Source organism: Trachypithecus francoisi, unplaced genomic scaffold, assembly GCF_009764315.1.
Source record: "Trachypithecus francoisi isolate TF-2019V2 unplaced genomic scaffold, Tfra_2.0 Contig01579, whole genome shotgun sequence".
Lineage (NCBI taxonomy): Eukaryota > Metazoa > Chordata > Mammalia > Primates > Cercopithecidae > Trachypithecus > Trachypithecus francoisi.
In genome coordinates this window covers 35,804,342-35,831,204 of record NW_022681442.1, presented here as the reverse complement: position 1 = coordinate 35,831,204, position 26,863 = coordinate 35,804,342, and the positions used below count along the sequence as shown (strand labels likewise).

The 26,863-nt window shown below is 37.2% G+C and overlaps 1 protein-coding gene across 1 annotated transcript in view; it reads left to right on the top strand.

Moving 5' to 3' along the window:
- Positions 1–26,863, top strand: part of CC2D2B (coiled-coil and C2 domain containing 2B) — a 130,366-nt gene that overhangs the window by 50,010 nt on the left and 53,493 nt on the right. Inside the window, 9 exon segments of the mRNA XM_033187631.1 lie at positions 3,012–3,109; positions 9,402–9,542; positions 13,458–13,557; positions 13,750–13,862; positions 16,260–16,437; positions 19,629–19,779; positions 21,564–21,711; positions 23,479–23,617; positions 25,098–25,301. Of these exon segments, the coding sequence (XP_033043522.1) occupies positions 3,012–3,109; positions 9,402–9,542; positions 13,458–13,557; positions 13,750–13,862; positions 16,260–16,437; positions 19,629–19,779; positions 21,564–21,711; positions 23,479–23,617; positions 25,098–25,301 (1,272 nt within the window).

Sequence of the window (26,863 nt, the reverse complement as noted above, 5' to 3'; positions counted from 1 at the left end):
GTATCACTATAATATATATATGTGTCCATAATATAGGTTTATTTCAATATATTTAACATATTTAATCACTCCCATTCAATGGCACTTAGGTCATTTCTTTATGACTAATAACGAAGCAGTGATTATCCTTGTACCTATATATTTGAGCACATCTATGAAAACTTCTATAGGATAGACCCATAGAAGTGAAGTTGCCTGGTCAAAGTTAAGGGTATATGTAGTTTAAACTTTGTTAGAAAGTGATAAAATGCCTTTCCCAAATGTTTTTCCAATTTGAATTTCCACTGGCAAGACAGGACAGAGTCCACTTCCCAGAGACTTCACCAATATTCAGTATTATTTTCTAGCTTCATATTTAATTAATTCACGAGTTAAAAAATAATATATAGGCTGGGCACGGTGGCTCACGCCTGTAATCCCAGCACTTTGGGAGGCTGAAATGGGAGGATCACGAGGTCAGGAGATCGAGACCATCCTGGCTAACATGGTGAAATCCCGTCTCTACCAAAAATACAAAAAATTAGCCTGGTGTGGTGGTGGGTGCCTGTAGTCCCAGCTACTCGGGAGGTTGAGACAGGAGAATGGCGTGAACCTGGGAGGTGGAGCTTGCAGTGAGCCGAGATGGTGCCACTGCACTCCAGCCTGGGTGACAGAGTGAGACTCCATCTCAAAAAAATAAAAAATAAAAAAATAGTAATAATAATATATATATGTTTTTCTAGATGTAAGTCCATAAAAGAAGTATATCTTTTAAATATGTTTTATATATTTTTGTCCTATTCTGTTACTTGATTTAAGCTTTATTATATATTTCAGCAAACATTTTAAATTAAAAAAAAATTTTTTTGAGAAAGGTCTCACTCTGTCACCCAGAGTGCAATTATAACTCACTTCCACCTCTAACTCCTGGGCTCAAGTGATGCTGTCACTCAGCCTCCCAAGTAGCTGGGGACTACAGGTACATGCCACAACAACCAGGTCATTTAAAAAAATTTTTTTAGAAACAAGATCTTTCTATGTTGCCAGGCTGGCCTGGAAATCTTGGCCTCAAGCAATCCTCCTACCTCAGCTTCCTGAGTTTTTGGAATTACAGGCATGAGCCACTGAACTTGCAAGCATTTTACATTTTTACGAGGTCAAAACTGTTAATCTTTTCCCTTGTGAATTTTAGATTTTTTTTTGTTTGCTTCCTAAGCTTCCTAAGACCTTCTCTAGCCCAAGTTTATCAATTAGCATATTTTTGGTTGCAATTCAAGGAAAACTTCATCTCAGTTACTTCAGACAATAAGGAAAGGCATTACCTCATATTGTCCAAGTTAGGGCAGCTCTAGGTTTGGTTAATTTGGTGTCTCGACAATATTATCAACAACCCTAGCCTTTTCTGTCCTTCTCTTCATCTTTAGCAAGTCGACTTGGGGTTAGCCCCACTCATGGAAGCTAACCAAGTGGCTGCTCCAGTTCAAGGCATGCTGATCAGACAGAGAATATGCAGCGTAGTGTCTCACGTTGAGAGCCTTCTCCAATCTCTCTCCTGTCCTGCAGCAGATTTCCCCTAATATCTCATTGACTAGATTTATTTCACATGATCATGCCTAAACCATTCATTGGCAAGAATGAAATTGCTGCAAATAGCTACACTAATCAGTTTACCTCAAAAACACATGGAAAATGGTTGAGCAATTGAACAAAATTGGTGTTCTGCCAACCAAGAAAAATGATACTCTAAGGGCAATGAATAGTGTCTGACAGACCAAAATTATAAAGACTTCCTTTTATATATCCTTGTGGTGTATATTATATATGTGTTTGTATATGTGTATACATATGGATGTGTGAGTATATCTGTGTGTGTGTGTCAAAGGGCATATGTGTGTATAATTTCCAGCCTTTTCTATCTAGAGTTTATATCTGTGTCTCAGGTGAGACTGGGCTCCAACTCCACTCTTTCTCCCAAAAGATCAGCCTAATATCCAAATACCATCATTTATTTCTCTATTGATTTAAAATACTAACTTTATCCTATACCAGCTGCACATATTTATTAACATATAGGTTTGCTTGAGGACTAGTATGGTCTAGTTCCATACTGTTTCATTACCATATTTAATTATTAAATTATATGTCATAGCACAAGTACCTCCTCATTGTTGTTCTTTTCTAGAATGTTTTTGGATGCCCCATAGATTTTATCTTCCATATGAACCTTAGAATTAGCTTGTCACCTTCTATTTTTAAAACCCTGTTACCATCTTTATTGTGATTGTGTTGTAATGTTACATTAATTTTGAAAGAAATTTGATCCTCATAAAAATTGGGTTTCCTCTTCCAGGAATATAGTTTGTTTTCCTATGTTTAGGTCTTCTCGTATGTCTTCCAGTAAAAGTTGATATTACCAATTCACTCTAGTCTTGAAGTTCCCACAAATTACCCCCAGCTGTGACAGACTTCTCCTTTATGTGTTTTAGGGCCTAGTTTCCTCCTATTCTATTGCTCTATGGATATTACTGTGTTTTATACCTTCTGTAGTATATCTTGTTCTCTTGATTTTATTCTTCTTGTTTTCCTACATTATGCACTTATCTGTAAAGATAGTTATCAATAAGTTTATATAGATATGGATGTGATGATGGCAATGGATGTGGATAAAGACAGACATATGTTTTTTCTGTAACTATGGGATTTTAGGTGAAAGATAAGATTGGTACCTGTGCTCAATATTCCTTCTTGATCTAATGGCATTTCTTTATATCAATTGATGAATTGATTGTCTAGTAATGTTCAAGATATTAGATGTTATTAGATACTAAATTGATGTTTATTGCCACACAGATATTGAGGCTCTTCTCAGTTCCTCCCCAAGGTGCTTATATAAAATATATTGTGGAAGATAAGCCAATAATGCACACAAAGTTATACATTTGTTCTGCTGCTGCACACACCTTGACCTATAGGTGAGCTGGAGTAATGGTAACAGGCAGATAAAATATAACAAAAAATTTTTTTTGTTATAGCTGAAAGCACTGACAGTTGCTACTAAATTGTCAAATGAAAATTCAGAAATAAACCAGCTGACCAGAAAATCTTTACAAGATTATTATTGGCAAATAAGGTAGGTTTTGAGCCATTCATGTTCATCAAGCATTCATTAGGTAACTTCTTTAGACAAAGTACTGTACTTGCTATGGAAAATAAAGAAAAGTACACAATCCCTACTTTTTAGGCGATTACAGAAATGGTTTCAATCTTTTTTAAGACCCACGTTTGTGCAAAAATATTTCACAGGGGTGCCATGTGAAAGTAATTCTAGTTTTAACATCCACTGATTTTTTTGAAAAAGTTGAAGAACTATGAGTTCATGAGTACTTTGAAATTGACTTGGATTATATTGAAGTGTTAATGTATATTTGATAATTGGTGCACATTTACACATGTGCCAGATATGTTATTTCAGTCTAAAGACAATATTTCACAAGTAGTGGATTTAAAGACCCCTGTAAAAAGCATGGTCTACAAGTTGGGAGCCATTGGCATATAGACTGGAAAGCGAAGTTATGAAAGTGTGAAATAACTGGAAAAGTAATTCCAAGACAAAATATATTCATGTGTCACAGAATCTCTAAAAGCAGGAAAATTCACTGGAAGGTATTCGTAATCAGAAGACAGCCTTCATTCAGATTTCTGACATGAATTTATACAACTTATTTAGCCTAAAATCTATCTCAGATTTAGAATTTAACTTAAAATAGTCCCAGATTGGCATTGGCACCAAACAACTGGCAAAGCAAATACATATTTTTTCTGAAAGAGCTCAGTTTTAATCCTAGCTCAGAGATTATTCAAAGATATAACACTTTAAGGAACATGAGCTTACAGTTTACAACCTCTTTTATCACACACACACAAATACAGCATGAATAAGAGCCAGAAGAAATAATAGTAGGCTCATACAAAGCAAAAGCTTAAGAAAATAGAATTATCAAATATAGAAAATAATATAACTTTTTAAAATATGATTTTAAAATAAAAACAAGCTTGAAAATATGATCTACAAACAAGATAGAGTAAATTACTGAGTACTTCTTGAGCTATTTTTATGTAAGAAGAACCAAAGAGAATTTATAGAATTGAAAAACATAAAATGAAAATTTAAAAAATTCAATGGAAGGAGTTTCTAGGAAGATGGAAGAAGCAGCACTAGGAATTCATCTCCCCACCTAGACAGCAGTTGTACTAGCAGAGAACCTGTCTGATGTAACTACAGTTGTCCCTCAGTATCTGCAAGGGATTGGTTCCAGAACCTCCTACAGACACCAAATCTCATGGATGTTCAAGTCCTTTGTATAAAACAACATAGTATTTGCATATAACCTATGCACATCCTCTCATATACTTTAAATCATTTCTAGATTACTTATAATACCCACTACAATGTAAATGCTATGTACATAGTTGTGTTCTACTGTATTTGTTTATTCACATTTTTACTCTTGTTATTTTTATTGGCTTTTTAAAAAATGTTTTAAATCTGAGATTGGTTAATCTGTAGATGCAGAACTAATGGATATGAAAAGCCTATATTTTGGAACTCTGGAGTGTATTGAAGGCTTGCAGCATCCAGAGGAAGGCTTGGGTGGTAAATTGGGGTTAATTTTGGTCAATGTCAGCTGTTAGTACAGTAGCAGCTATCTCCCCACCCCTGCCCCTCAGCCTCATGGGAGGCAGCTGTGCACATGTTCCTGGAGTAACCCACACGCATTTTTCAGGAGCGCAAGGTAAGCAAAAAGGACCTTGTCCTACAAATATTGGGAACATGTGCTCTGATCACTGCTTATTTCTAATCACAGAGGTGCAATGAGAGGGGGACCATTATTGTTGTACTTTTCCCCATTGTTGCAAGCCCCTCTATCTCTGGATAAAGTGACTTCCAGGGGATTTAAAAAGCTGGTGCCCCTTCCGCACCCCTTCATTGTTTCTTTTTCCTCTTTTGGGATCCAGATATTAAAGACTATGACATTTAAAAGCAACTGCATATACAGGGAAAATTAGAAAGTGACCACACATGCACAGGGAAAGGCACCGACTCAGAAAAGACCTGAGAGGACCTTATGTTTATACCTCAGCCTGATCCTGGGCACAGAAACAGCTGACAATGATTTTGTTTGTTTGTTTGTTTGTTTGTTTGTTTGTTTGTTTTGGAGACAGAGTCTCGCTCTGTCACCCAGGCAAGAGTGCACTGGCACGATCTTGGCTCACTGTGACCTCTGCTTCCCGGGTTCAAGCGATTCTCCTGCCTCAGCCTCCCAAGTAGCTGGGACTACAGGCACATGCCACCACACCTGGCTAATTTTTGTATTTTCAGTAGAGATGGGGGTTCACCATGTTGGCCAGGCTGGTTTCAAAGTCCTACATCAGGTGATCCACCTGCCTTGGCCTCCCAAAGTCCTGGGATTACAGGTGTGAGCCACCACACCAGGCCATGATTTTTTAAAAAAAATAACAATAACAAAAAACAGCAAGCCCTGGGAAAGGAGGACAATGTGATTTCTAGAGTTACCACATTATTAGATTCAAATATCTAGTTTTCAACAACAGAAAAACACAAAGGTATACAAAGAAACAGGAAAGTATGGCCAACTCAAAGGAAAAGAATAAATCAACAGAAACTGTGCCAAAAAAAAAAAAAACCTACTAGATAAAGACCTACTCAATGGCAGATCTACCAGATAAAGACTTTAAAACAACTGTCTTAAAGATGTGCAAAGAACTAAAGAAAGATGTCAAGAAAGTCAAGAAAACTGGATGTTAAACCATGCATAAACAAAATAGGCCGGATGTGGTGGCTCCAAGCCTGTAATCCCAGCACTTTGAGAGGCTGAGGTGGGCAGATTGCTTGAGGCCAGGAGTTCAAGACCAGCCTAGCTAACATGGTGAAACCACATCTGTACTAAAAATACAAAAATTAGCCAAGTGTCGTGGTGTGCACCTGTAGTCCCAGCTACTCTGGAGGCTGAGGAAGGAGAATTGTTTGAACCTGGGAGGCAGAGCTTGCAGTGAGCTGAGATTGTGCCACTGCACTCCAGCCTGGGCAACAGAGTAAGATGCTGTCTCAGTAAATAAATAAACAAACAAATAAACAAATCACATATAAACAAAATGGAAGTAACAATAAAGAGATAGAAAATTGAAAAAGAGAATGAAGCTGAAAAGTATAATTGAAATGAAAAAGTCACTAGAAAGATTCAAAGGCAGATTACAGCAGGCAGAAGAAAGAATTAGTGATCTTGAAGATAGGACAATGTAAATCATTGAATCTGAGCAACAGAAAGAAAAAAAAATTGAAGAAACACAGAGCCTAAGAGACTTGTGGAACACCATTAAGTGGATCAACATATTCATTGGAGGAGATTCAAAAGGAGAAAATAGAGGGAAAGAAAAGAAATGAGGATAAAGGGTAAGAGAAATGAAATAACAAAGAGATAAACAAATTAATAATAAAACTATAATAGAGAAAATCAATACACTCAAATGTTGGATAAAAATTGATAAACTCTGGGAAAGCTGATCATGTGGAAAAAGTGAAACAGCACAAATATACAATGTCAGGAAAAGAAAGGGAACATTACTATGGATGCTTTATATTTTAAATAACTTTATGCTAAAGAATGTAAACATTTATATGGAAAAGACAAATCTACACCGAATACAGCTAATCAAACATATTCAAGAAGTAAAAGACAAGAAAAAAAACCTTAAGTAATTCAATAATTGTTAAAGAAATCAAACCATTAATTTGAAACCTTTCTGCAAAGAAAACTCGAGGCTCAGATAACTAGAGTACTTTCTAGAACATTTAAAGCAGTGGGTCTCAAAGTATGGTCCCCAGACCAGCATCATCACCTTCACCTGGGAATTTGTTAGAAATGCACATCATCCAGTCTACCACAGACCACTGAATTGGAAACTTTACAGGTAGGGCCTGGCAATCTGTGTTTAGCCAGCCCTCTAGGTGATTCTGATGCATGAAAAAGTTTCACATCCTCTTATTTAAAGATAACTACTCTTCTTCACAAACTCTTTCAAATAAAAGAAAAAGAGGCTACATTTTCAGCTCGTTTAATGAGGTTATCATATCCTTGAAATTAAAACCTGGCAACCGTATAAAAATATTGCAACTGAATTTCATTCACAAACATAGATACTAAAATACTAAACAAAATTATATCAAATACTACATTATAACCAAATTTGGGTTATTCCTAATTGGAATAATCCAAGGAATGCAAGGATGGTTTAACATTAGAAATTAATTAGTGTAACTCAACATACTAATACAATATGTTAATTAGTGTAATTTAACATACTAATATAATGTATTTGCAAAGTTATGAAACATAGAAGAAACTTTTTTAAAACAGTATGTTACTTCAATATTCTAAAAATATGATTATTAGCCTATCAGGCAAAGTACCTTTAAATTTGAAGCAGTGTTCTAATTGTTAACCTGAAAAAATTGTAATAAATACATTATACAATTTCCAGAAAATCTGGAAATACATGGAGAATAGTGTGTTTATTTTATTATTTTCTGATTAATAATTTGATCCATTGCTTTCAGTTTAGAGGTACTTCATTCAAATAGGTGTCAAGAGGTTGAAGAAAAATTGAGCATATGAAGACTCAGAACACTTAAGCAGTTTTCTTAAGTAAGTTGGAGAACCGCAGTTAACACTGGGTTTGTCGACTCCAAGTATCTTGCTATCCTTTCTACTGTATCACACTTCTTATGGCACTTACTCAAAATGACCACACTCCTTTAAGTATTCTTGTTTCACACTTCAGCTACGTGAGCGGACTGGGAGGTAATGGAAGCTTACAAAAAAATGTTGGTAACATTTACAATAAACACCTGTTATCCTAAAGTACTCTGAACCTTGATATCACACGGGGAAACAGACATTGAATGACTTATTACAAGTGTGATGAATATTTAAAAGGAAAAGCATGAAGGGATATAAGAAAATTTAATTTTGTTGTGGGGGTTTTCAAGCAAGGCTGTACTGAGGAAGTGATATAAACTGAGTTATGAAATATATATTTTCTTTTTTTTGAGACAAGATCTCCATCTGTTACCTGGCCTGGAGTGCAGTGGCGCAATCACGGCTCACTGCAGTCTCAACCTTCTAGGCTTCAGGAGACCTCAGTCTCCTGAGTAGCTGGGACTACAAGTGTGCACCATCATGCCCGGCTAATTTTCATAACTTTTGTAGAGACAGGGTTTCACCATGTTGCCCAGGCTGGTCTTGAACTTCTGGGCTCCAGTGATCCACCCCACCTTGGCCTCTAAAATGCTGAGATTATAGGCATGCACCACCATGCTTGGCCTTGAAGTGCATATTTTCTATCTTCATGCACTTTAACTAAATAAGAATCCCTCCCCAGCACTTTCTTAGTGTGACTCAAACTCTATGGTACTAGGCTACCGCCATCCTTTCCCCTCAAGACCTCTTGAGATTTTGGCATCCTTAATCTAAGCCAATACCTCACCAGTGGCTTTGGAACCATCCAACTAGAACTTAGGTGGCAAAATAAAAGTTGTGGGAGCATCATAATGCACCAAAGCATTGGAAGGGACATGCACCAGCTGATTTGCATCTTCTTTTTTGGAAATAATGAAGTGCCAACCAGAAATTAACTAAATCCTGAATAGACAGAAAGCACAATTATCAAAAATAGGGGCTTTCCACTCCCTTGCTTTTATTGCTCCTTTCTTCCACTATTGCTCTTCTCTCTTTGGTACTTCAGAATCTTGTAGAGTTCTGGCAGGGCTCATTGGCTCATGCTTATAACCCCAGTGCTTTAGGAGGCCAAAGGCCGATCACTTGAGGTCAGAAGTTTGAGACCAGCCTGCCCAACATGGTAAAACCCCATCTCTACTAAAATATAAAAATTAGCCAGGCATGGTGGCACATGCCTGTAGTCCCAGCTACTTAGAAGGCTGAGGCAGGAGAATGGCTTGAACCCGGGAGATGGAGGTTGCAGTGAGCTGAGATCATACCATAGCACTCCAGCCTGGGCAACAGAGCGAGACTCTGTCTCAAAAAAGAAAAAAAAAATATCGTAGAGTTCTAGCTAGGCTATTTGTTTTCTCAGGAGTATTTGCATTTTAGCAGGGCACTTTTGAATAGTGAAAAGCCATTAAGTCATAAAGGGACGAATTTCTAATGGAATTGCAGTGGGTAACATAAAATATAGTAACATGGGGTTCAGGTGTGTATAAAATGAAAAAAATAAGGTGGGGAGGGAGTTCAGAAGAGTTATTGCAATACATTCTTTCATGCCACCTTTGAAGGCTTTTAGTTCTAATCCACTGAAAAACTTTTGCTCTGCCATTTTTGTTATAGTAATACAAAACAGATGTATGACTTAGAAAGGGGAAAGGACTTCTCCCTACTCCACAGTATATTACGAACTTGGAAACAGATTAAATCTCTTCAACAGCGGCAAGGGTTTACAAGCACCCCAATAAAGTTACAGGTTCAGAGGTAAGTGGCTGCTCTATTTGCTCTTATTGGTCTCCTGAGGAACTGCTCATGAATAAGTGGGAATTCACAGTGACTAGGAAGACATCCAGAAGCTAGGAAACTATTCCACGTAGTCAACAAAGAATTTCTATCTTAAATATATAAACATATATATATGCACATATATATTGAATATATAAAGTGGAATTCTTAAAACTTAAGAAAACTCAATTAAACATGGGGAAAGAATTGGAACAGACACTTCACTCAAGAATGTATATGGATGGGAAATGAAAACATGAAAAGATGCTCAACATTGTCATGTCATTCTCTATTGTTATGTCAATAGAGAAATGCAAATTAAAACCACAATTAAACGGTGCTACACGCCTATTACGATGGCTAAAATCCAAAACTAAAGGAAAGGAAAGACAAGACATTAACAAATGCTGGAAAGGATGCTGAGCAATGGAAACTGATTCATTGCTGATGGGAATGCAAAATGGTACAGCTACTTTGGAAACAGTTTGGCACATTCTTATAAAGATGAATGTGGAGCCAGCAATCATACTTTAGGTGAAACATATTTTAGATAATTTGATAAAATCATAAAACCATGTCTGATGGAGGAAATAATTTCAATTCAAACCCAAACACTGAAGCTGTTTGTGAACTCACAGGGAAATAACTAATTTTCTCCCCACAATCCATTGTCCTGGGTCTTTTGGTTTTCAAAAGAGTAAAAGGTTAGTACAATTTCAGGCAAATAAGAAAAATGTTTATTTTGTTGATTTTTTTTTTCCTGCTGCAGTGTTTTTTTTTTTTAACAAAAGTGCCTTGGACGGTTTCTAAACCTAAATCCACCATTGAACTTTATCTTAGACTCCTAAATTAATGTAAATGTAATGACTTGCTTCTAATCCTTTAAACCAACCTAACACACTCATGCATCATGAATCCTTGACCAACAAAGAGGAGACACAGATGTCATAGGGTTACCCAGAACAATGTCTTTGGACCCATATTGCCTGCTCAACACTAACTCTTGTTGCCACTATTCTGAACTCCAGTCCCACCTGAGGCCCTTTGCGTTTATTCTTCCTGACATTCAACTTTTCCAGCTGACTTTGGCTTGAATTTGTCTCTCCAGACTGCCTCTCAGCTAAATACAACACTGTCATTCACCAGGTTGGCCCCAGCTGGGCTAGCCCCAGCAATCCTAAATTGGGGCATTTAGTTTAAGCAGTTAAAAGTATCATTCTGATCAATTAGAGAAGCTATCTGTTTGAAGATGTTTCTCGGAACTGTTTCCTGGCCAACTTTACCACTGTTGACCTCACAACATACCTGGTCCTTGTGAGCCCTAACTGAATAAACTTGTAGCTAGGCTTCCTGGAGAGATAGTACTCATGATAAGAAGGTGTGGTACCTAGACACTGAGCTCAGGTTATCATTTCATCATGTATTTGGTTTGGGGCATGTTGAAGTTGATGTGCCTTTGAGATATCTCTAAATAAAGCAATTGAGTGGGCAGCTAGGTCCATGGTCTGTGGCATAGTAAATAATCATAATTGAAGCCATGAGTGTGCATGAAACTGCCTAGGGAGACAGCAGAGAATAAGATGAGGAGAGACCCCAAGCACTGAGTCTTGAGAAATTGGTTTGAATAGCTTGGTAGAGGAGGAGAAACCAGAGGAAGGACAGAGAAGCGCCCGTTATAGAGTATTTTGCCCCAGAGGCAAGGAAGCGGGAGTATTTTAAGTAGGAGGAAGTGGTTAGCAGTTATTATCAGTTAAGTTCACTACTAAAAATGTTCATTGGATTTCCTGACATGGAGATTATTGATAATCTCAGCTAGAGCAAGTTTTAGAAAGTTACAGTGGCAGAAATGAGGTAGCAGAAAGTTGAAGAAATAGCCCTGTCTTCTCGTGCAGGTGACAAACTCTCCTTGTTAAATGTTAGCAACACTGCATTCAGCTTAGAGAGACTGGATGTGTCAGTCGGTATAGATGATAGATTGTGTTGTCTTCTGCCCTTGAACCCAAACCACAGCACTGGCAAATAACACAGAGAACCCAGATTTCTTATATTGTCTTCACTCATGTTCTCTGTTTGGCACTGCCTACCTGGAGAAGATTCAGATAACTGCCAAAGAAACTTTTAAAATGAGAAAGAAAATGCAAGCTATGCAAGCAGGAAATGCAACAACATTTGATAAAATAACATCAGGACCTTCATCATTTCCAGAGTCATTTGGCTCAGAATAGAAAGGAGGAAGCTATAGACCCTGCCTCAATAGTTTCCCTCAGAAGAAAATCTGGGCATAACACCCATTGTCTAAGTTACTCGTAACACTTATTCCCTAAATTATTATAGATTGAAATCACTTAGGAAGTTCTAAAACGACTGTTCTAATTTAGTTAGTATGGGGTATGGTCTGGATATCATGAGTTTTAAAATACTTCCCTGGTGATTTTAATATGTAACAAAGGTTAAAAGCCATTGGTATTAAAGAACAGCAAGTTAATTGATGTCATATTGATTGCCCTGAAACCAAAGAAAATAATAACATTTATTAAGTGTTTGTTTTACTCCAAGTCCTGGGCTGAGCACTTTACTTAAATTAGTGCATTTAATCCTCACAACAACCTACTTTTCAGATGAGAAAAGTGAGGCATAGAGTTCTTAAGTAACTTGCCCAGATTCTGTAGTGCCGTTAATGAGGCTGGATTTTCAGCCCAGGATACTACCACATAGATAATATCTGCACTTAGTCACCTGTATTCTATTTCAGAAGGCAAAAAGCATATAATAGCTTTTAAACAGCTCTGTTGAGATATAATTCACATACCATATGGTTCACCCATTCAAAGTCTCCAGTTCAATTGTTTTTAATAAATTCCCAGAATTGTGCAACCATCACCGCAGTGTAATCTCAGGATGTTTTAGTCACCCCCCAAAGAAATCATCTTCCCATTAGCGGTCACTCCTCATGTGTGCAGACATAGGCTTTTATTTCTTTTGGGTATGTGAGTGGAATTGCTGGGTCATATGGTAATTCTGTACTTAACATTTTTGAGGAACTGCCAGACTGTTTTCCAAAACAGCTGCACCATTTTACATTCCCAACAGAGCATATAATATTTTACCAAAGGATTTCCTTCTTAAATGATTAAAATGGAAAACAAACTTATACTGAAAACAATAAACTTTTACACTACCAGAAAAACTTGACTCCTAGATCAATAATTTCCTGACACTGTTCAGATAACTGAGATTTTATTGAACTACTAATAAAAGAGGAATAATAGTACTTCATAGGGTTGTGATAATTAAATCAGCTAATACGTGTAAAGTACTTACACTATTGCCTGGCACATACTTAGTAAGTACTCTATAAGGATTAGCTAGTAGTAGTAGTAGTAGCAGCAGCAGTGGCAGTAGTGCTAATGCCATGAAGTGTTTACTGTTTATGCACAAACACCAACTATGACTTACCATTTAATATCACCATGATCACCTGCCCTTATACCTGCTCAGGTTCTCACAGCTTCAAAAATATGAGAGACAGAAAAATGAGAGGAAACAGGGTATGTGTCCTTTGTTTTTTATCTCCCCATTCCCCTGTTACTTATTCTCACCAGAGTAAAGGTTTCTTGATGCCCTTAGAAAGGGCTGTAAACACTAATGGTAAATGTACTGAGAAGGGAGAAATCTCTGAAAGCTGAGAACAAGATTATAAAGTTTTTTTTAATATTTATCAAATTGGTAATTTCCTTAGAATGTAAAATTACTTGTAAGGGATTGGTTGTGTGTGTGTGTGTGTGTGTGTGTGTGTGTGTGTGTATGGTGTGTATGTGTTTTGGCAAAAACTGGAACAACTCTCAAATACCTCCATTATTTCTGCTTTCGGTAATTCTGTTTATTATTAATTAGGATAAAAATGAATAAATGTGATGAACAAGAGCAAATCTCAGAAATGTCTGAAACTGAGAAGAAAAATGAAGGAAAAGAACTTAATGGGAAAAACCAGGAGGTACTTATATTGCAAAATAACATTAAACGCAACTAGTTATAATATTTTATTTTTTGATAGAATATGAAATCTTGGTATTTCTAACAGTTATCCAACAAAGTGACAAATACATGAAATAAATGAATTTTAAGAATAAATGTCCTACACAAGGGATGTACATGATAAATTATATATATATTTTTTTATTTCTAGAGCTTCTCATATCTAGCTTCAGATGAAACAGAAATTGAAAGAATAAAGCCAATTACTTTGAGGCCACAACTTTCTTTCACTGCAGAATTAACAAGCTTATCCAATTGTTCATTGTAAGCATGTTTAAATAATTATTTCTTTATTATATATTGTCTATTAATTGGATTGTTTTTAATAAATAAAGTGGGATTTCTTGAGTGAGTACCATATGCCAGGCACTCTAAGTTTTTAAAAACACATTTTCACATTTAATTGTCACCATAGCTCTATAGAGTTCCATGTTATCCTCATCTTAAAGCAGGAATGTAGCTTATGGGACGTTAAATTGCCCAAGTTCACACATCTAATACATAACTGAGGTGGGACTTAAACCAGTTTGGTGTTCTATAGAAACTGTGGTGTCTTCACTGCTAGGCTTCATATATTGATAATTTGTGGGTTTTTTTTTTTTTTTTGCTATGGTACTAATTTTTGTTCGGGTATAAAAAGATACAAAGGCACTGTAAAAAGTAATATACCATTGCCTTTGCTTGTTAAAGGAACTCTGGCTGTCATAAAAACCATTTCACATCAAGCGGGCCCCCTAAACAATTTTCTTCTTTGACATTACAAACTTGGTTACTTCCCAGTTGTGATTTCTTCCTTGAGCTATAATGTTTTCTCTCTTTGCCTAAAACATTATGCAAAAACAGACATCATAGGTAACCCTGTTTCTCCATCTACTAGGCCTATGGATCCCATCTCCCTTAAAGAGGATATGGCAACCTAGTGTACTAGGTCTAATTTTTCAACATCTCTATCCCATGGCACACTTGGTACCAGTCCATCTTTGAGTATTGGGAATGTGCATCATTTAGCAGTGTTGGAACATACTGGGTACTCAGTAAATGTTTATATTTATTAAATGAATGAATGGATGATTACATTAACAACCAAAAGAGCAGCAGACACAAAGTCACAATTATCACCACCCACTTTCTGACCAGAGAAGTGCAGCAGTGGAGAAATACTTTATTTGCTCTGTACCTCCTTCCAAAAAGGGCCTGAGATATTTTATTATGTAGGACACCCATATCAAAAGACTATCTAAATAAGGGTAAGAATACAGGAGCCATAAAATGAAAGTTGGAGTGAGAGAGAAGAAAGAGGAGGAAGAAGATATTTGTGCTGGAAAACCTAGACTAAAACTTAGTGGAAGTCAAGGCAAAAGGATGTACAGTGTTTTATATCTTTGCAAAGCCATTGCCATCTGAAGATAGCATTGCCGTCATCTATTTAAAACATCCAATTGAATAAAAACTCATTCTCCAGAAAAGAATAATATGTCGATATAGAGGATAGAAGTGAAAAGAATACAGAGATTAGAGAAGAATTAAAAAGAGTTTACAGGTGAAGAGAAAGGCAAGATTTCCTGAAGATAATTATAACCCTGAATCAACAAATTTTTATAATCAATTCATGAACTCATTGTTAAAACTACTTTTAGAGGGCAACAGAAAGAGTAACTTTTACTTAGATCCTATTTCTTGAAAGGTAATTGGGAATATGGTCAAAAGAGGCCAACAGGGAGATAAGAATAAGTAATCTTTTGTCCTCTAACTCTTGGAGAAGGTTACAGAGATGAACAGGTAATAGGGCAGGAACATACTGGACCCATAGGGTGATTAGACCGGGGAGCAGAAGGGGATTTTATGTTTCAACTTAGGGTTTATCTTCCACCCAGCCTTCTCCCTTCTGAAAAAGAGGATCAAGTCTTAAATATCATTAGGTGAGTTCTCTTGCAGCTAGGAAGATATTCAATAAATGTTGGTTGAGTGAATTAAAGAATGAATGAAAGACTCTAGGAGTTTTATATCAGTCAAGGGATCAACTTAGGCCTCAACAAGTGTTTCCCCCAGGGAAGTAACCTGGCTTGCTCCTTTGATCTTTGGGTTCAGAGATAGGGTGGCTTCCCCACTGTCCTGGAGAAAAGGGGTACGCAGCCTAAGGTGATTTACAGAGACCTTTAAGAGAACACAGCTAGCCTGTTGCCTTAGAGCCACATCTTTGAAGTTATTGACAACATGGTGTGTGGAGGGTTGTGTGTTGTGTATGTAGTCTATGTGTGTGTCTTTTTAAAGTTAGAAAATATTGTTAAATTCTTGATTCAACCTCCCCTCGCCATTCCCAAGCCCCTCAGTTTTTTCCTCTCATAAGACATGTGGTAGATAACGTGGTTTAGTCTCTTTAAATTGTAATTTAGTGAAATAATAGCTGAATGATTTATAGCACCTTGATTTTAGTTCTTCTATTTTTGAATGCATATTTTGAGTACATCTCTTTCATTAAAAACATTTGACTGGGAAGAAGAAATTTTTATCCACATGTAGACAAGTGTTATTTGATGTAAAGATAACATTTGTCCTCTGAAATTATCTTCTGTTTAACATGCTAATATACATTTTGAAAGAACAATATGTTAGGTCTATTGTACTTTTTAAGGTTGATTTAAAGGTTTATTTAATTTTTAGGGATGAACAAAAAAGAAGAGCCAGAATTCAGAAGCTCAAATACTTTATTAAAATATTTTACAACAATAAACAGGTTTCTTGTACTTCAGTATCTCCCCTACAGTTTGATTTTAAAGTCATGTTTCAGCAAATTTTCAATATTCAGTTAATATATTGGCCTGAGGTGATTTGCTTGGAGGTATGCCATTGTCATTTACTTTTGTATCTTATTTTATGCCATACATAATTTAAAATTTTTTGTCAGTTACAGTTATACGTGATAAGTAATTTCTTTGATGTTAAGAGATGGACTGATCTTTATGTGTAGATGATAAGATATTTATAAATGTATAATTCACCACCAGTCTCTTATGCTGTAAGTACAAAGTTATTTGATTTGTAGTGTTCCAAATACTCCTCTCCTGCTAAAAGTTCTGCACCCCTGGATGTGCAGCACTACTATTCATTTGCAGTGAGGTAGAAAAGTGCTGTTTACAGTATTATGAGTATCACAGCTATTTTAAGTGTTGAATGATTTCTGTAATATGAACTTCCACATCCCTGACTTGGTGGCTTCAGTCTCTTGCTGTATTTGTTCTTCCTCTTTTTTTGGATTTTTAGATCCCTCCCTCTAAGAATCAGATGAAAGAATATACATACAAAAGACTCCCAGTCTCTGTGCAAAGATCCCACTGTAAAAACCCCCACAGTAATGGAAGAAGAAAATAGGATGATGCAGAAAAATGAGAGACAGTAAAGGAGTCTAGACAAGAAGTCCTGGTGGCCAATAATGGGGTTAAACTTGAAGCTAGACTAGAAAAAAAAGTTAGGAGGGAATAAAGATTTGTGTGTAGGAAGGGAGGTGCTTGAGGAGTAGGGAGATAATTGTAGTCACAAATATAAATCAAAATTATTTTTATAATGCCGAGAATAATTTTGCTCTCTCCCTGATAGATGTTCTATTCATTATTCATGTATTCCGGTTTACACTGTCTTACAATGTCCCTCTGTTGAAATTCCTACATTAAAAATATGCCGACTTTCCACACTGCATTCGTAATACAAAAAAACAAAACAAAACAAAACAAAAACAAACAAGAACTATACTTTCTGACTGTTGTCCCTAAAGTAAATTGTGATATAATAATCCAATCACGTGAAGTTTAAAATCTGCCTCCTCAAATAGGTAAATGTGTATTTTGAGTCCTTTAGCATCCTATCACTTAGGCATGTGAGCCTAACAAACTAAGAAGCAGGGAGGGAGAGGAATCTAGTTAGAGATAAATTCACCATTAGCAAATGCAAAAATTCCAAAATAAATCGATATGACCTAGCCTAACAGACTTTAACCTACATTTTTAATTCTTTTTTTTTTTTTTTTCTGAGACGAAGTCTCACCCTGTTGCCCAGGCTGGAGTGCGGTGGCGCGATCCCAGCCACCACAACCTCCACCTCCTGGGTTCAAGCAATTCTCCTTCCTCAGCCTCCCAAATAGCTGGGATACAGATGCCCTCTACCACGCCCAGCTAATTTTTGTACTTTTAGTGGAGATGGGGTTTCACCATGTTGGCCAGGCTGGTCTCGAACTCCTGACCTAAAGTGATCTGCCTGCCTCAGCCTCCCAAAGTGCTGGAGTTGCAGGCATGAACCAACACGCCTGCCTTTAATTCATTTCTTACTACTACTCTGTATTCATTCATCACTTCAGCCAAACTGAGCTGCCTGTCTTTTCCCACACGTGCTTGTAATTTCCTACCTCTTAGCTTTTGTACATGTTAGCTGCTCCGTTTAAAATGCCCATTTTTTCATTCTTACCACTTTTAAGATGCTCAATCTCATCTGCATCATGGTGTTGACAGTTGTCATCAGGGCATAAGACTGGCTCCTAGGAACCCTCAACTGATAAAATTCTCTATCTCAGTACACTTACCTTGCTGTGCAGGAGTTGGCCTCCAGCCTTGTAGTCCAAGAACCTGCGTTTGACAGTCCACTGAGCATGCATCCTACATACCCTAAGCAAATTCACAAGGCTGAAGTGTAAATGCCAACTCAGCAATTGAATATATCAGTTCATATTCTCTGAAAGTTAGCCAATTTACTAATTTATAATAAAACTTATTTCACCTACAAACCTTCCTGCAGTAGGAATGCCTTTGTCAAAGGGACCAGCGTGGTGTCTTAAATTCTCTCTTACAAGGAAGTAAAACCAGATAACCAGAAAAAATATGTGCCTCTTTGACTTTCCTCTTTCTTTGCTTTATTGGCTAATAAGTCATCACGTTGATTGGCACATTCTTTCTTGTCTTTCAAGGAGCAGTTTTCCCCTCTGATTTCCTTCTTAGAGCACATATCACTGTTTTCCCAGGCACTGACAACACAGTATAGGTCAAAATACGATTTTTTTATTGAAAAAAGTTTGCTTAGGCTGGACGCAGTGGCTCCCGCCTGTAGTCCTAGCACTTTGGGAGGCCAAGGCAGGCGGATCACCTGAGGTCAGGAGTTCAAGTTCAGCCTGGCCAAAATGATGAAACCCCGTCTCTACTAAAAATACAAAAATTCACCAGTCATGGTGGTGGGCGCCTGTAATCCCAGCTACTCAGGAGGCTGAGGCAGGAGAATCGCTTGAACCTGGGAGGCAGGTGTTGCAGTGAGCCAAGATTGTGCCACTACACTCCAGCCTGGGCAACAGAGCAAGACTCCATCTCAAAAAGAAAAAAAAAAGAAAAGAAAAAAGTTTAGCTTATAGTTATGACAGTGAAGTTACATGGAATTGTTGTAAAAAACACACCATATAGAATTCGAAGACCTGGGTTTCATGCTCAGTGAACCTCTATGGGACTGTCTACTCAGCACCCCCTTTTCCTTTCTTCTGGAGCTTTTCTTCCCTGCCCGCTCCCATAGCTTGTTTAACTCATCCTTGAATTTCATGACCAATGACTACCTTTTTCCTAAGCAATTCAACCTGAGTCTCAGCCACTTATAATAAAAACAAACATATTTTCATATAGAGCTTCCATTTCCTCACTTATAAAATGAGAATATTTATTTACTATAATTTTTATCAGATTTACATGAGATCAAGAATTTTAAAGTGCTACACAAAATTAAGTTACTATGATATTATATGTACCTCATATACGTATTCTCAGAACTGTATTCATAATCCATTGTATTCAATTCATTTTCTATGAAGTCAGTAAAAGGCATTACACTTTCAAGGACATGACTGGTGGCTTTTCTCATAATCATGTGGATGAAATGCTATAGAGCAATACTTATTTTATATTCTGGTATTTTAAAAAAATAAAAATATATTGTTAAGGGTGCTTATTTTTTCCTTTTTCTATGTTGTATTTTTAGTGAGCTATCAGCCATTTCTTTTATATTTAGGTTTATGAAAAAAGCAAAAGAACAAGCTTACTGGCAAAACTATATTTACCTTTACCTAACTACACAGAGCTGAAAGGCAAAACCGTTTTGCAATGTGTAGAGTTTAGCTCTGATAAGCTGGTCATGCCTGCCGATGGAGAAGTAGGAAGCAGTGAGTTTATTAAAATTACTACATTCACCCTATTTTCTTCCTGAGTACCATATTCCTAAATGACCCTGGCTCACTCACATAAGTACAAAATCCTGTATTTACAATTTTTTTTTTTTTTTTTTTTTTGAGACAGAGTCTCACCCAGGATGGAGTGCAGTGGCTCGATCTCAGTTCACTGCAGCCTCCACCTCCCAGGTTCAAGCAATTCTCGTGCCTCCAGTAGCTGGGATTACAGATGCCCGCCACCACGCCCATCTAATTTTTGTATTTTTAGTAGAGACGGGGTTTCACCATTTTAACCAGGCTGGTCTCAAACTCCTGATTTCAGGTGATCCACCCCCCTCAGCCTCCCAAAGTGCTGGGATTACAGCCGTGAGCCACTGCGCCTGGCCCTGTGTTTACAGTATTCTGTTAAAAATGAATTAAATTATTCATTCAGATGTTTAACTAGATTGTTTAAAGCTTTGTCTTGGGTCAGATTTTTGGGAAATTTCAAATGAGCAGTTAGCACCCATGCTTTTTGTAGGCCATCCAAGGCAAGGATAGAATGCTGTCTGGAAAGCGAGCTCTGCTTTTAAGTGGGCTGGCTGCTCTGCCTCTACCTCTCCTTTAGTGAACCTACAGGTGCTCGCAGACATATGGATTTGTCTTTGAACTGCATAGGGAAGGGAAGAAGAAAATGAGGGAGGGAAGAAAAGAGGGAGGGACAGAGAAAAGGAGAGAAGAAAGAAGGGATGTTTCTGTTATTTGTTTTTCAATTGCTTTTACTCCTCTTATACGGTTAAATGTAAGTTAGTGCATCTCTGAGAGCACTGTCATTCCTCTCCTTCTCCCCATTATTCCTTTCTTTCACCTTCCTAGGGGTTTTGAAACTACTTGGGCCTATTTGGTGAAAAGTAAGGAAGTATGAATGAGTGAGCGAGGAGGAGAGGGGAAAAAAAGGGCAGAGAATGAGGGAAGAATGGAGTTTGCTTCAAGTCCAGATGAAGCAGAAAAATAAGCTTATGGAGACCTGGGAGAAAAGACTCAGGACTCAAAAAATTTAGGGAACACTGGGCACTCAGCAAAAGTTTTAAGAAGTATTGTTAAACTCTTTGGAGATTAGATGCAGAAGACTTGGGAATGTAGGGAAAGAGGAGAAAGAACAGCTTGCTGGCCTCTTTTTCTGCAGCCAATGGTCCTTTCTTGCTGGAAGCCACTCCCACAGAGAATGGTTAAGAAGCCTCCAGGCATAAAAGGAAGAAAATCGTGATATTCATCTCTACATATCCTCTCAATCTTTATCTTATCTTTTGCAGTCCTTGAAGGATGTTAGAGAGGAGATGAAGGAGAGCACTAAGATAAGAGTGGGGTTAGGGCCAGGCGCAGTGGCTCACGCCTGTAATCCTAGCACTTTGGGAGGCCAAGGCAGGTGGATCACCTGAGGTCAGGAGTTTAAGACCAGCCTGGCCAACATGGTAAAATCCCATCTCTACTAAAAATACAAAATATTAGCCAGGCGTGGTGGTTGACACCTGTAATCCCAGCTACTCGGGAGCCTGAGGCAGGATAATCACTTGAACCCAGGAGGTGGAGGTTGCAGGGAGCCAAGATCGCCCCACTGTACTCCAGCCTGGGCAACAAGAGCGAAACTCTGTCTCAAAAAAGAAAAAAAAGAGTAGGGTTAGCACAGATCTTCCTTTGTGTTCCTAGAATTCCACCAAGTAAAACTCAGGAAAAAACCCACAATGTGCTTCAACTGCACTTAAATCAATTCATATGTTTTTAATGCCCTTTATATACAGATGTGCCTTTTCTTCTTGAGGGAAATGGAACTGAAGAACTCTGCCTTTTGACATCAGGAAAACTTAGCTATTCTCTATCATGGAGCTTAGATGAAAATGGTCTTCCTCTGATACGTATGTCACAGTCATTGAGATCTTCTTACTGCAGGTAATAAACTTTTATCTTTGAAAAATAATGCCAGGTCTCAGCAAAGCATCACACAAAACATATTATGTGTAAAAGAGAAAACTTGAGCAGCAATAGGAAGAGTTTAGTTTATTTGAATGTTGATTTATCTTTTATTTAAATCATTCTACTAAGGTAGTATGTGTATTTATATGTAAGAGAATGTGTCCCTTCAGTGCTTGGAATTATAGCCACATAGATGATGAGAGAGTCACTCCCAGAGTCCCTCACTTATAGGCAAAGGTCCAGACTCCCAGGAACTTTATTTCTGGGGCCTGTATATCTCCCAGTCATTCTGGATTAGCAAATAACCATTTATGCATTATCATGATTCTGGGAGTTCCCAGAACAACTGGGGTTAATTTTCAGATTAATTATTTGTGGGATTACTAGAAATAAGTACAGTAAATTCTATGAAAATGATGATAATGCTGGCTTCCATAATGTGCTATGTTTGAGGGAAATGGTAAATATAAAGGAAAAAGTTTACTTCATCATTTAAAATAATGAACAATGATAACAAAAAGGTATCCTCTCCCCTCCCCATCTTAACACATATTTTAAAAAATAAATGGAAATGAAAAGCTTCATACAACTATATGGCATTCTAGAAAGGGCAAAACTATGGAGACAGTAGAAAGATCAGTGGTGCCAGAGGTTCCGGGGGAAGGGAAGAATGAATAGATGAATGAATTTGATATCAAAACAGTTCAAAATGAGGGCAGACATGGGAAGCAAAAGAAAAGAAAAATATGCAAACTTCACCTGTGTATCTTACCATACCACACATTGGCTTTTGCAGCAGTAGCCTCAGAAGATTCATCAAAGAAATATGAACGAATGGGAAGGAGACAGTGTAAAATGTGTGCCCATGTTTGGGCTAAGACATTGTTGAATCCGTGTCAGAACTGTATTTCTGGAATCCCAATTTATAGACAGGAACCTTTCTGGACTACTTTATAGAAAGGATTGTAGAAATTTGGATTGTAGTCCAAATTCCTCTAGTTACACATGATAAGACAAATTCTCTATGAAGAGACAGATTAAATGGCTGGGATAATTGATGGCTCTAAAGAAATCTTTACTCATTAGAGTTGAATTCCTTTTGCACTTAGTCGCTAAGAATATATTATGAGTCTAGCCTATCTTTTACAGCTTTCCAGCTTTTAAGATTATCTCATGGCTGGGCACAGTGGCTCATGCCTGTAATCCCAGCACTTTGGGAGGCCAAGGCAGGCAGATCACGAGGTCAGGAGATTGAGACCATCCTGGTCAACATGGTGAAACACCCTCTCTACTAAAAATACACAAATTAGCCAGGTGTGGTAGCACTTGCCTGTAGTCCCAGCTACTCGGGAGGCTGAGGCAGGAGAATTGCTTTGAACCTAGGAGGCAGAGGCTGCAGTGAGCCGGAATCGCGCCATTGCACTCCAGCCTGGCGACAGAGTGAGGCTCCGTTTCAAAAAAAAAAAAAAAGATTATCTCAAGGATCAATATTTACAGACTATTCTTAATAAGGTTACTGTCTCTTATAAACATTTATCAAAAAGCTATGATACAAGTTAGAGTGAGAACTAGGAGAGATATCACATCTCAACTTTCTATTTTATCCATAAATACAGAGGATGGATAAATTTTATCTTCAAATACCCAGAATGGGTACGTTTTTGCCCTATATAACAGTGTATTGTATGTAATACATATATTGTATATTGTATGCAAGTTCACAAAATATTTTCTCTATGTTAGTATGTTAAGGAATGTAGATGCGAGAAGTGTTCCTGGAATTCCATGGCTCATTAATGAACAGAAGCTTTTTGAATGGGCAAATGAAGTCAGAATTGATCCAAATAATCCAGAATATTCTGATTTAATGGAATTTGTTATGGTAAGTTAAAGCAAATATCAGTACTGTAAACATATTCTGTTTCCTAAGCTCTACCCCCCTTTCTCCCCCATAGTTTGCTATATATTTTTCTAGGCTCTAGGGTTTATGTAAAAGTAAATCTGAGGACAGAGACCATTTTCAACCAGTGTACAATACTGTAAAGGCAATTAGAAACTCAGCAACTGAAATAATTCCTCCTTTAGGCCTGATGGATGGTCCTCTGCCACTACTTAGCAGCCACAGCACATCCGACAGTCTTTTATGCTAACATCTATTGTGCAGTTACCATGTGCCAGCCATAGTATTAGATACTGAAGATATTGAGATGATTTATAAACACACTCCTTCTCTCAGACTCTATTATGTAGTCACTTCTACTCTTCTTTATTGCCAACTGAACTGCTGTATGTACCTCACACATGCTTTCTTCACACCTTTATTCATGCCACTGCTCTGCCTAGAAGGGCATCCATAACAGTTACCTTATTCACCCTGCAAGTCTAATAAATGCTTCCCTGGTAACCTCAGTTAGACACTGCATCTCCTTTCCTTGCTTTCCTGTTAACCTTTCTTCTACTTTTTTAAAAAATCAACCCTTATGACTCTAATTTCATTTTGCCTTTTACTGTAGGTTTTTTTTTTTTAGACGGAGTCTCATTCTGTTGCCAGACTGGAGTGCAGTGGTGTGATCTCGGCTCACCACAACCTCTGCCTCCCAGGTTCAAGCGATTCTCTTTCCTCAGCCTCCCGTGTAGCTGGGATTACAGGCACGTGCCACTGTGCCCAGCTAATTTTTGTATTTTTGATAGACAGAGGGTTTTACCATGTTGGCCAAGCTGATCTTGAACTCCTGACCTCAGGTGATCCACCCGCCATGGCCTCCCAAAGTGCTGGGATTACAGGTGTGAGCCACTGCACCTAGCCTACAGTAGTTATTCATTCATATATTTTATTTTTCCGTATGGAACTACAGCTAATAAATCTGTGTCTCTCTGATGGCAGCTAGCACTATTCCTTGCATGTACTATACACTCACATTTGCATTTGTTGAATAAAACAACCCATAAATTAGATTGCTGCAAGTAAGCTCCCTAGATTCGAGCTTCTTAGCTGAGGTGCAGAATTGGTTACAGGTATACAGAAGTATTGATCCTCTCTCAACTCAGGACAACCAGATAGGAACAGTCTCATCTGTCCTATCAGTGTACAATACAAAATTCAGTGTACAGTACAAATATTTTTGTTTTCTTTGTAAGTCATGACGGGGAAAAGGTTGGAAAGCCACAAAGGCTGGATGCTATTTTGTTTTGTTTTATTTTGTTTTGTTTTATGTTCTAGACTACAAATTCAACTGCTCCATTTCCTACTTATATTGCCACTCACATCTCACAGTTGAGGGGGAAAAAGTCTTTTGAAGTAATTCCTGAATTTTAAAAAATTAATATTTTAAGTAAAGACTTTGCATTTTTATGTTTTACAGTACATGAGACTTAAGGGGCAGGATAGTCCAAAGTATTTTCGTCTTGAACAGTTGCAAGATGAATTTAACTTTGTTGCTGAAGAGAAAATGGCAAAGAGTAAACGTTTCCAGCTATTGCAACTTAGAAATGCAGGTCAATTAGATAATTTCCTTCTACAGCAAATGCCCCTCCATGATACAGAGATTCCAGATTTTCTCTTCCAGGTATTTGGTTTCTATTTGAATATGGCTTATTGTATGATAATGTTAACAGTTTGCTCTTTAACCCTATCTTAATTTATTTCTTTTTTTTTTTAAGCTAATAATCCGTAGACAGATTTCCTCCCTTCTTTATAGGCATTAAAAATGTACGTATCTCCCAAATTCCAGAAATTCTTCAGCTTGACTTTACAATTTAGTGTTGTCTAGTCTATTCAGTATTCAGCAGCCAAACTCCTTTAGGCATATTCTAAATTTATGTAACTATTGTATTTTTGTTATCATAAAATGTATCACCAATTTAAAAGCGGCTTTGGGAGTAAGGGGGAGAGACACTACCGCAATAAACTTAAACGTTACTTATAAGGCCCATCTCAATGTTAGAATCTGTAAAATATTTCTAAAAGAAAACAAAAGCTGGAATGCACAATAGGTTCTCACCAGCTGGTGCCAGCCAGCTCTAGCACACTATCAAATAAAGCTAGCTTTTCATATTAGTTGCTTTAAGTTTGCTACTTGATGAAATTTGGATATGGATCAAATATTAGATAATATTGGAGAATTGCTGGTGATGCTTACGGCATTGTGGTTATGTAGAAGCACGTCCTTAGTCTTTGGTGATTCATACTGAAGTATTTATCTAGAGATGCTTAAAGTGTCATGATGGCTATAATTTACTTGAGAATATGTTAGCCAAAAATAAAATAAATAAAAACAAATAAAACAAATACGATAAAATATTAATTATTTAATCAATGGGGTAGGGATATGAATTTTAATATTTCTTTTTTTCAGTCAGGTGCAGTGACTCATGCCTATAATCTCGGCACTCTGGGAAGCCAAGGCAGAAGGATAGTTTGAGTCCAGCAGTTTGAGACCAACCCGGGCAAAATAGTGAGACCTCATCTCTACAAAAACATAAACAAATTAGCTGGGCATGGTGGAGCACACCTGTAGTGCCAGCTACTTGGAGGCTGAGGTGGGAGGATCACTTGAGGTCAAGGCTACAGTAAGCTGAGCTCCTGCCGCTGTACTGCAGCCTGGGTGACAGGGTGAGACCCTGTCTTAAAAAAAAAAAAAATTACACACACACCCACATACACATGTGTGTGTATATATATTTCTACTTTTCTATATGTTGGAAAATATGAAAAAATTAAAGAAAAATAAATAGCATCTAATATACCAGTAAAACCCCACTAAAAATGTAATTTAACAAATATATCACTTGTAAGAGCAATAAAGACTGTGAGATACATAGGAATATATTTGACAAAAGTTGTGCAAAAACTCAACAGATAACATTTTGAGGTATTTTTGAATGATATACAAAAGAATCTCAGTAAATGTTCATTGATAAGAAGAGTCAACATTGTAAACTGCCAAAACTACCCATATTAAGCTGTAAATATAGAAATGTAATTCCTAACCAAAGAAATAGAATAGGCTTATTATGCATATGTGGAAATTTTATATTTGACAGCATTGTCATTACAAATCAGTTGGAAAAGAATGAAGGATGCATTAACTGGTCCTGGAATCATTATTCATATATGTGGAAAGAAATA